Below are 12358 nucleotides of genomic sequence, written 5' to 3' on the forward strand. Positions count from 1 at the left end.
AGAGCAGGGATTTATTTGTTTTATTTATCTCCTTATCTATCTAGTCATGTGTGTTGTACATCATAAACTACAATATATGCTTACTAAGTTGAATGAAACTCCTTGGACTTTTATGCTCAGTTTCCTTAGTCTGGTCCATTCCTAACATCCAAAGGGACTTTTCACAACCTGTTTGTCATTACATTCACTCTCTCCTAAGTGTGTTCAGCTCATTCTTCTTACAGTTTCTGGACATGATTCCTCTTTTTTTTCTGTCAAGTTCTTACCACTCCTTAAAGTTCAGCCCAACTTCAAAACCCCTCTCATAAATCCTTCCCCAAATCTTTCAGTCTACATTGATTTCTATTCCCAGTGAACACGTAACACTTCTCATTTTGTGTTGTCATTCTTTGCTATGCGATTATCACATTTCTAATTGTTTCTAATTATCAAACTCACTCTGATCTTTGACTCTTTCCCCTTCCTTCCTTCCTTACAATTTTACTTTTGAATTGTTTATATAATTCTTCCTGTAGATTCATTTTTTAATGTTTATTTGTATATCTTGAGAGAGAGAGAGAGAGGGAGCACATGCATGAGCACAAGTGGGGAGGGGCAGAGAGAGGGGGAGAGAGAGAGAATCCCAAGTAGGCTCCATGCTGCCAATGCAGAACCTGATGCGAAGCTCGCGAACCCATGACCTGTGAAATCATGACCTGAGCAGAGAGCAAGAGTCAGATGCTTAACCTACTGAGCCACCCAGGTGCCCCTTCCTGTGTATTCATTTTGTGTGTCCAGCTACACTATAATACCTTTAGAAGGAAAAAGTATGTCATACATGTTTTCTTCTATCATTCCCATATTCTAACGCTATGCTATAGAAAAAGTAGAGGCTAAAAATATTTATTAAATGAATGAATATGAGTAGGGAAGAAAATACATTAATAGTAAGTATTTATTGCAATTAATAGCTTTGAAAACATAATTCAGAGAAAAATTTTGTATTTTGAATATGAAACTTACAGGTTTTTAAATACCATTTTGTTTTATTATCCGACCTGTAACTTAATTCATCTATTAGATAAAAAGAGAATAAAGGTTAATGAATATACACCTGCTTTATGTACCATCAGTAATTGTCTACAAAAATCACAAAATGTTATACAACAGCTAATGAAGTTGGAGAACCCATAAAGAAATGCAAGACAAGACTAGAGACATATTTGGAATTATTCTGGCAAACTTTTCCCTAAGGCTAGTAGAATTATATTTCATTCTACACTATGATTTACATAAGTAAGAAAATAGATATTTCAGTAGGAGAAGAAGAGACCAGGCTCTTAACCACCTTGCTTTTGACCCTGTTGTAATTCTATCCCTGACAAATGTAATCAGCTCAGCACTAGACAAAAAGGATTTTGTTTTGCAAAACATATTCTGCCATTTTCCCGGCATTAAGAGGCTGGATGTATCTCACTGGAACTTTATGTCTATCCCATAAAACTTCCACCCAGACTCCTTAAAATTTACCTTCCATTTACTTTATTACTGGCCTCAGTCGGTTTCTTTTTTGGAAAAGTTATTTAGGTGATTCTAATAAAATTTCCTTACTCATAAATAACACAGATTCACTTATAATTACAGTGAATCTCACCAAAAGATTTATTTTGGGGGGAAATAAGATATAAAGGGTGGAAATGTAAGCACGAAGGAAACGATTTTTCTCTCGATGAAATATGTCAATATTTATCGAGTGTAAGAGCCCCTTAAAGTGACACTCTTAAGGGAAGTAGATTACACCAACTTCATAAGTTTTATGTATTTTATATGATATGCAGCTCTATTTGTTCACAGTTGGCGTGTGTGTGTGTGTGTGTGTGTGTGTGTGCGTGAGTGTGTTAGCAAGGAAAATACAATTTAACTTGCAATGTGACTAAAAGGGAGAAATAGATAACTGTTTAATAATAAAGGTACCATGGTTACCATAACTAATAGAGTGTGAAATTTTGAGAAAAATGACCAGGATTCCAGACATGGCTCTTTTTTTCAGTGGATTTGCAATATGTAAAGACAATTACTATACAAGAGTAGTGGTTTTATATCTTTATATCTATCAAATGGCACTGTTGCTAAAAATTGTTTCATGAGAATTTGTGAGTGAATTAAATAAGTAATACAAATGAAAGTGCTTTGTATGTATGAAATCAATATTTCAACAATTAAATCTAAGACATGACTCAGAATCCTTCCCATGAGCTTTAAAATACTTTGTGATCTGGTTTGTAAGCATCCACCTGATCTCAATCTCCATCACTCTATCTCTAGCTCATACCACATAAACAACTTTGGCTCACTCATATCACTCAGACACACCTGAGTCTTTTCTGCCACAGGGTCTTTGCATGTGCTATCATATATATTTTATATACAGTTTTACCATATACTTTATTTTAAATGGTGCCCATTTCTCCACTCTGTTTTCATTTTACTTTGTTTTATTATTTTTCTAGTACTCACTAGTGATGTTATATGTTTTCTTTCTTTTATTGCCTGTCTCATTTTCTACAACTAAATTCCAAGAAAATGGAATCTTGCCTGTCTTTCCTGCTACTCTCACCTCGGAGCTAGAACAGTATCTACAGCACAACTGATGCTTAATAAATCAACTAATACATAAGTGAATGAATGAATGATCTTTTACTGAGTATTTACTCTATATGAAGCAATCTGAAAAGTGCTTTATATGGATTGTCTAATCTAATAATTACAATACGCCTATTACTATTTCTATTTTATAAATGAAGAAAACAGAGATATCATCACGTACAGTAACTTGCTTGAGGAAAACACAGCAAGTGATGGAAAATGAACTGCCTGACTCCAACATCTCTGCTCTTTTTTTTTTTGTCCCTGAAACCTATGCTCTTAATCACTGCTATATAGCCTGTGTGTACCCAGCCATCTTTATATTAATTGGTGTTTGATTACATTGTTACAAAACAGACTGAATTGACTATCAAAAGAACATTTATATAGCTTAACTTGACCCTCCAAATAAATGATGTGTTCAGTAGCTAAAAAATAAACCAGCTCCTAAAAGCCAGCCTTTAAAAACAGTTAAGCACAAGAATTAAAAGAGTCAGGTTTGTTACAGGTGATCAAGGTGAGACTTACCTCCAGGTGACCAGCAATTGTAGCAATATGTAGGGCAGTGAGGCCACCATACCCAACCTGCTGTATGTCAGCTCCACTGTGAAGCAGGGAAGTGATCAATTCTGCACTGTCCTGTAAGGAAACACATCTTTAGTGTTACTTTTCTACTAATAGCAGGTTTGGACACTGTGCAACAGGATATATTGATCCCTAACTGTCAGCCAGTTCAGGTGCTCAAAGAAAACCTAAGTGTGATTTCTGGCATAAGAGCACATGAGACAGCAGAGAGCAACTCTGAGATGGTTGAAATGTAGGACCAAATGACAGGGCTATTCAGTTACAATCAATCCTCTATCATTGGACCATGAAAGATAGAAAGGACACTACCTATGGTGAGGTTCTTGAAAACTCAACTCAATCTTACGTGTAGGTCACTCCAACAAATGTGCTTCTCCAGCAACTGTGATATTGGACTGACTGCAGGGGATTATTTCATGGTAATCAGTAATTGTTTCTTCTCTGCATATGTGTCATAGCACCTATACATAATTAATGACACATAGTGTCATGGGCCTACATATAATCAATCAGTAGTGTCTTTCTTAACTTCACTTATTTTAACAGTGAAAATGTTTGAAGTAGTATTTAGGCCTTTAAGTTAGAATAATTTATGCAATGGCCAAAGGGGTCCTTACTTTCCTCATACTATTATTTGCACTGTATTTCTGTCTTTGGAGAGACAAGGAACTTTTTCACAATATTAATAGCAATTTACATTCATTGAATTTTTATTATGTAATTAACCTTTCAGATGCATTAACTTATTTAAACCTGGTATATGATAAGACTTCAAAGATGGTTAATAAAACAATAAAAATAAAAAAAATATTTTCTAAAATTACCCTATGAAAAGTTATTATTTTATACCTTATTTTATAAGTCAGAACATTCAAAAGAGTGATATGGAGGGTCATATATTCATAAAACCCCACAGCTGGAAGGGAATGCAAAGAAAGGTCTTCATGTTTCTTTCTTTTGAGTGAGAAGATTATTTCTCACTCGAAGCAAGAATTCAAACCACAACTTCTGTATAATATTTGACCCACCAACATCTCAAACATACTCTGTGGCAAGAAAGTCAAGTCTTCATGGGATAGGCCACTGCATTTATGCATGAAAGTATTATTTCAAATACTGTTGGTTAAGAAAATCCTCCCATTAAAAAAAAAAAGTTTGATTTCTTAATCCTGTTATACATAACTGAAGGTCTAGGAGAAATTATAAAAAAGTGAAAAAACTTTGGTAAAGAATTCCAAATAGCAAAATTAATGTTATAGTTTCAAAATTCTCTACTCTGTACATCTGTTCTACTAAGTAAGTTAAAGATTTTGTGTTTCTTTACTGTTCCATTGACTCCCTTTGTTCAGAATAGAGACTTAAGTTTTCTCCATTCTTTATTATTTTTTTTCATTCTTTATTATTTTTAATGTTTATTTATTTTGAGAGAGAAAGAGGGGTAGAATCCCACATGAGTGAGCAGGGGAGGAGCAGAGAGAGAGGGAGAGACAGAATCCCAAGCAGGCTCGGTGCTGTCAGCACAGAGCCCGACACAGGGCTCCATCTCAGGAACTGTGAGATCATGACCTGAGCTGAAATCAAGAGTCAGACGTTCAATTGACTGAGCCACCCAGGTTCCTCTTCTCCATTCTTTTAAACAAAACAAACAGAACAAAACAAATTTATTCCACTGAAGCTTATTCTTACAGTTATCTCTATCCTTGCTTCATTTTCCAAGCTTCTGAATAAAGTTATTGCTGCTCACTGTTGACAGCTCCGATCTCATTTCTTTAGTAATCCCTAGCCATGTATACACAAATCTTACATAATCCCAACTGAGTTCACTATACTCCTTACACATTGAATTCTGCTCTTTCTCACACCATCGGTTCTCCCTTTGTCCTTGCCTTATATTATCAAGAGAAATCACTATGCTAGTTTCTTCCACCTCAGACATGAGGACTCACCATGGTCCTGAATCACCTCCTCAAGTTTCAGAAGGTAACTTTGTTCACCAAACCCAATGTCAATCCTCCATCTCCTCTCTATAGTCGGATTATCTCTTTTTTCTTAAAATCCTTACCTCTTTTGCTGTCTTAAAACCATATATTCCTGATTTCTTTCTCTTTGCCTCTTCTTTATTTCTGTCTGCCTCCAAAAAGTGAGTTTAGGCCCAAGCTACTTTCTCATTCCAAATGCCACCTTTGGTAATTCTTACACAACCAGATAACTTTATCTTTAGTCCAGATCTTCTAAGTCCAAATTCTATGCATCCTGCCTATCAATAGCATCTCAAATTAAAAATCCAAAATTGCTCTTATAAATACCATTCATAATTTTCTCAGTGTTATCTGTCATCTTCTAGTATTTCTTATTCATGTTAATGACATTTTCTTACTCCAAATGACTTTAAATCTCTTCCACTCAATCAGTTTCAGAATTCCTCTGGTTTTAACTTACTAGTACTTCCTATATTTCTTCTCATTTCTAACATCACCCTCCATTTTACAACCTTCTAACTAGTCTCCTTGATGAAGCCTTTTCCCACTGCAGCCCATTTTCCATATTGCTACCAAATAAATATTCTTACACACAGTTTTTATGACATTATTCTCCTTTTCAATACACTTTTCATATACTTAACAAATATTTATTGAGCATATATAGTATGTGAAACACTGTTATGAGCAGTGGAGACACTGCAGTAAGACAGTTAAATTTCTGCCTTCATGGAGCTTATATTTTTACTGTGTGTATGAAAGAGTAGAGAGATAACACGTAAAAAGTAATGTATGGAATGATACAGTACCAATGACTATGAGGGAAAACAGGCAAATGATAAAGGGGCTACTCTAAACTGAGTAATCAGGGAAAGCTTCATTGAGGTAAATGTGCACTTGAGATATGTAGTAAATACCAAAAAGGAGAAATCCAAGCCACAATTTCAAGGATGGCCACTAAAGGCCAGGGAGCAGCTAGTGTGAAACATATAATTTCTTAAGATGGAAATAAACTTAGTGTGTTTGAAGGCCAGTGTTGAAGAGAAGGCTTAAAAAAAAAACAAGAAAGGAAAATAATGTTCAAGATGAGGTCAAAGCCACATGATCTCATAGAGTCTTGCAGACCAGGGTATTTGGTGTTCGAATTTTTCCCAAGTGCAATAGCTAACAGAATGACATGAGCTAGGGAAGAATTAGGAAGAAGTAGTTTGGGGGAGAAATAAAATGTTTAATTTGTCACATGTTAAGTTTGAGACACTTACAACATAAGGTTAAGACTGTGGGTACTAGAATTACCTCCCTAGTTAGAATCCCAGCTCTGCCAATGACTGTGTCAATTGGGGCAAGTTACATAACCTCTTCACATGAAGTTCGTTGGTTTTCAATAAAGGGGACATTAACTGCATCTCCTGATGTGATACACATACAAACTGTGCATTCACAACTGATGTGATAATACATTTAAAGTACTTAAAAGGTACCTGGAAAAATAATAACTCAATAAACTTATCACCATTGGACATAGAAGACTGGAGCTCAGTTTGGTCCTCAGTGAAAGCTTCCAAATAAGCAAGTGATTTGACTCCATCATCTAACTTCTGTTTCTCCTTTCCCCTTGCCTCCTCCCCACAACTTCATTTCCTCTGATTCATTAGTTACCCACTGAAATAATCAAAGTAATAAAACATAGGAAAACTCTAAAGCAGTACTGGAAACAGGAAATGTCTATGAGTTCTGCTTTCTCCAGGAATAACAACAAAAAAAATCATGGGAATTAATTCCAACTTCATCAATAACTTTTAATTTTAAATGGTGAGGCTAAAGACAGGAATAGTCTCTGAGGTAAATGAAAAATTAGAATGTTTTTCTCTGCAGATGGGTAGGCAATGCAGGAAGTGGAGGTCTTTTTAAGCACAAAATCATTTTTTAAAGTAGAGGAAAAATATGATAAATTTAGGCAAATAAAGCGATTAAAAATACAATAAGATAAATTAAAAATTAGAGAAACATCTGTAATATGTAAAATTTACAAGTGGTTTGTGTATCTAATATATGAAGAACTCGTACAAATCAGTAGAAAGATGGATACTCTTTAACTTGACAAATATGTATTAATGAATATCTACCTTTTGACAAGCACTGTACTAGACTATATTAAAATAATTATATGTAAAAAATGGAATATATAAAATATTTATCAGGCAGATTCTAGTAATCTCAACTAATATTTTAAAGTTTTTAAAAAAAAATTTTTAACATTTTTATTTATTTTTGAGAGACAGAGACAGAGCATGAGTGGGGGAGGGGCAGAGAGAGAGGGAGACAGAATCCAAAGCAGGCTCCAGGCTCCGAGCTGTCAGCACCAAGTCCCACGCGGGTCTCGAACCCACAAACTGTAAGATCATGACCTGAGCTGAAGTCAGACGCTCAACCGACTGAGCCACCCGGGCACCCCAATCTCAACTATTCTTATATATTTTTTCTTATTTAGCCGAAATTTGTGGAATGTAAGAGAAAGTATGTCATGATTTTTTTTTTTTTTTTTTTTTTTTCTGAGAGAGAGGGTTAAAGTGAGTGAGTGGCAGACAGAGAGAGAAAGAGAGGGAGGGAGGGAGGGGAGCGAGAGAGAGAGAGAGAGAGAGAGAGAGAGAGAGAGAGAGAGAGAGAGAGAAATAGGGCTCACCCGGAGCAGGGCTTGAGATCACTCGATGTGGGACTCAAACTCACGAACTGTGAGATCATGACTTGAGCCAAAGTCAGATGCTTAATGACTGAGCCCAGGTGCCCTGTCATGATTTCTCCAGAACAGTCAAATGTTGAGTCAGTTCAAAGTACTAAATTATCCTTTCATATCTTGGTTGGATTTCTTAAGTTGATCTCTGATTGATCTAAATTTTTTTTTTTTTACCAAATGCGATAAAAATAGAAGTTTTCTCTTTCCAAGCTGTGCTAAAGAGGATGTAACAAAACATTCATTGCTACTTAAAATTTGCTTACTATGATTAAGTACCATGTAAAATGTTTTGACATAATCTCTTTCAAGTTTCACAAGTTACCTATGAGAAAAATAGAACTATCCCTACTATACCTGATAAAAATCAGACTCAAAGAATTTGAAGTAATTGTAGAAACTTAGTTTGTAAGTGTTGGAGCTAGGTACAAATTTGAGCCTGTTTGACTTCAAATTCCATGCTGCATGTTTGACGATCCATGGTGCCGATCTTTCCTTTGTTCCAATATCGAAGAGAGGATGATTTTTGCTGTATTTTGTTGCATTTAAGTGACAAGTCCCAAATATTTCTATCCTCCTCTACAGAAGTCTTAAGTTGTAATGGAAGAATTTTAAAATTCAGCAATATGGTACACAGCTCCCAGAAAAAAAAATTCATAAAAATAATAATATTAGGTAAATTTTAAATATGATAAAGCTTATCTTATTAATTGCTTGCTCTATGATACATAACAAGTATCTAATGGCAAATTTTTTAAAAGAATGACCCTTAAGCCTTGGATAGGGAATAGTCTTCTGGAGAATGGACAGGTTTTCCTCTATGCACTGTCTAGCCAAATTTACATCATTATTACTCAGTGGAACACAGAAGCTTTCTGAAGTGTGGGGCAAATAAGCCTCTGTAATGCATTAATGTATACAATATTTATTTTTAAGAAAAATAAAATCCACATGTGGTAGAGTAAGGCTTGGACAAAAAAATCTGTCCAGGAAATCCTTGAAAAAATAGGATTCAGGATACAATAGATCTACAAAGATTTAAGTAAATGGGTGAAAGCTTTTTGTAATGGTAGCAACTCCAACTTCGTATTATGCATAAAACTCTAACACAGCATCTAATATCTTGCCTGTTGTTAGCTTTGTGATTGTTACTATGGATAAAGCCAAAAATAAGTAACCATTAGTGTTAGAGAGCTCAGATTCTCTACCACCAAATTACATAAGTTAAATACACACACACACACACACACACACACACACACACACACATATACACACATTTGTTTTGTTTTGTTTTGCCAATCCTATTTCAGAATAAAAACTAAACTGGGAATTTTAATGTCTAAAATTTACTTTTTTCTGATTTGGAAATATGTATTCTGCAAGTTTTAAAACATGGCACACATTAATTTATGATCTTCCCGTATAGATGTGAAATTTGTGGCCCTTCCCCTTGAATCTGGGTGGGTTGTGACCAAAAGAGTGTGGTAGAAGTAAACTATGACCTCCAAGTCTAGGTCATAAAAAGCCACATTCCTTCCTCCTTATTTTCTGGAAAACTTGCTCTTGAAGCTGTTAGCTACCATGCAAGAAGTCTTACTAATTTGAAGCAGTCAGGCTATACTAGGTCCCAGGCCACATAGATAGAGAAGCTACATATCACATAAAGTCTTTCCAATCAAATGACCTAGCTAAAGCCAGACTTAGTCATTCTAGTCCAGGCACAACCAGATATGTGAGGCCTTCAAAGGTTTCCAATTCCCTGGTTGATGGAGCACACCAGTCATTTATGTCTTCTCAGCTGAGGCCCTAAATACAGTGGAGAAGAATCAAGCCATCCCTCCTGTGTTTTGTCTGAATTTATGAACTGAGAATCCATGAGAATAATTAAATGATTGTTGTATTAGAGGACTAATGTTGGGGTAATTTGTTATGCCTCAACAGATAATTAGAACATGTCATAATAGAAAATGTAGAAAATAAAGGAATAAATAACAATTTATAACCTGTAGTACTACCATATAATCACTATTATCATTTATGTGTTTATTTCCTTTCATTCTTTCCCTAGGTACAAACCTTCACGAAACTAAATGGAGCAAAGAACATCACAACAAAGTAAACTTGTGTTTGCATACTGACAGCTACTTCCTACATTTGGGACATGGTCCCCTAACTTCGTAGGTTATGGAGTGTTTTTCTATTCAGTGGAGATCATAATATCAATCTCATAGAGTTGTGAGGACTCAATAAAAAAATGTAATGCATTTTTGCATAATGCTTGACACATAATCTTTATTATTAATATGTATACAATTGAGCTCATACTACATATAGAGGTAAGTAATCTCCCTTTTTCATTTATTATAGAATCATGGATATTTCCCCTTGCATGGCAGATGCAGAAATATGCCACTCAGATCTCCCTTCAAGAAGAGTGTACTGGTAGTGTGGTTAGCTGAAAGCCTCCCTTAGCTAGCTCTTTCAGGATCCACTGTAGCAGTAGAGCCAAGAAGATCACTATCTTTCCAAGGTGGCCCCAGTCATGGACTGAGAAAGCTGATGGTAGAAGGACCTAGCCACTCTAGTGATACTCCTCTAATAGGCAATTTTTGCTCTGAGGTTCCCATTGGGGTGGCAAAGATTTCAACAAGTCTAACTCTACTATCTTACCCAGACTAATTTTACTACCTTCCTTTCCTTTTCACAGGTGTCACTTCCAAATAAATCTCTTCCACTCCAAAATCCCTTTCAGAGCCTGGTTTTCAAGAACTCAACTGGCACACCATACCATAAAATATGTTTATTTAATGTACATTTAAATCAAAGCTGAACTGGGATTTGAACTTAATCTTCTGATTTTAAATAGTATGCTTTTCTCAATATGACATGTTACCCTCCACCCCCAACTAATCTACTCTCAATTTTTTGCCTTTCATGTATAAGCCCTGACCAAGTGCTCTTCACCTGTAAAAAGGGAATCTAATATCTGCTGTATCTATCTTATAGCATTGTAACAGGATCAAATTGTATAATGTATACATGAATGTCTATAAACTCAAGATGTTTACAAGTTTATATATTAATATTAAACGTATCACCTCAAAGACTGACCTTTGAGAACATTCACCTTACATCATAGTTCACTCTATTTCTAAATATATTTAATCATGAAATATCTCAATTTCTTCACCTGTAAGATGTAAGTTAGGCTAAATTGTTTTCTGTAACACCCTACCCAATGCAAATATTCAGATAGTCCCTGAAATGTCACATCAAGTTACAAGGAAGACCTGAACTGGGTTTGGAAAGAAGACTGGGTTTCTGGGTGTGAAAACAGGGGTATAGAAATAAATATTTTAATAATGTGCTTATTTAAGTATTTTTTTTGTATCAACACAATTTAGCCAGCCCAGTAATTATTATAGCCTGTTTGTGTTAGTAGGGAAAAAATTAATAAAGAAGTTTTGTAGACTTCAAAGAATATTAAGGTTTACTTTAGGGCAAGGGACTATGCAGAGCTTCAGTATGAAATATATTTAGTTCCAAGCATTAAAGTTTAATGGACTAGAGCTGCCTCATGCGTCATAGACAGCTCCAGTGAAAGGATCCATTAATCAGTATAAAAATAACTGTTCATGAAAGTTCACACCTACATGCCTCTTGTTGAAATAATTCTGAATTTATCTTCACAAAAGATATCACTTATTAAAGGTATCAGTGTGGCAGAAGCACTTGACTTTGCTTGAAATTTTGAAAAAAAAAAGAAAAAAAGAGAAGGAACCCACTCTTAGATTGAGTACCTGTACTAAAGGTAATGTCTCCAAATTTGCTTTTGACCTATTTTTTTCTCATCACCTCTGCTGACCCTTCCACATCTGTTTTCTATAATGACTTCCTATGGGCTTCCTCCAGTTGGCTTTTGAATACACTTGTTGTCTTTTTAAATAATATAGTGATGATTTAATAGGGAGGAGCTAATCAAAATCTCTGGGAATTTGGGAGAATGCAAATACATGCTGTTTGAAAAAGCAAATTGAATATTATAATTTCTTTAATTTGTTTTCACTTATATTTTAATTATTTTAAATTAAAAAAAATCTAAACAGGCAGTGAATGTCGATTTTTAAAAAAAATTTAAGTGTATATTTATTTTTGAAAGGGAAAGAGACAGAGCACGAGCAGGGGAGGGGCAGAGAGAGAGGGAGACACAGAATCTGAAGCAGGCTCCAGGCTCTGAACTGTCAGCACAGAGCCCATACCAGGGCTCAAACTCACCAACTGTAATGTAAGATCATGACCTGAGCTGAAGTTGGATGTTTACCCGACTGAGCCACCCAGGAACCCTCCCTTTGTTTTTTCTTTTAAATTTGTTTAATGCTTATTTATTTTTGAAAAGGAGAGTGTTGATGTTTATCCAAAGGAACAAAACTTTAAA

The 12358-nt window shown here is 35.1% G+C and overlaps 1 protein-coding gene across 4 annotated transcripts in view; it reads right to left on the bottom strand.

Annotated features, from left to right (window-relative positions):
- Positions 1-12358, bottom strand: part of TNNI3K (TNNI3 interacting kinase) — a 290431-nt gene that overhangs the window by 253445 nt on the left and 24628 nt on the right. For 3 of the 4 annotated variants that reach the window (XM_058716964.1, XM_058716963.1, XM_058716966.1), the window contains exon 5: positions 3154-3264. The exons of the other annotated variant lie outside the window; for it this stretch is intronic. In XM_058716964.1, coding sequence (XP_058572947.1) covers positions 3154-3264 — 111 coding nt within the window. The remainder of the gene's footprint in view (positions 1-3153; positions 3265-12358) is intronic. 4 annotated transcript variants of the gene reach the window in all.

This window comes from Neofelis nebulosa, chromosome 2 (genome assembly GCF_028018385.1).
Source record: "Neofelis nebulosa isolate mNeoNeb1 chromosome 2, mNeoNeb1.pri, whole genome shotgun sequence".
Classification (NCBI taxonomy): Eukaryota; Metazoa; Chordata; class Mammalia; order Carnivora; family Felidae; genus Neofelis; species Neofelis nebulosa.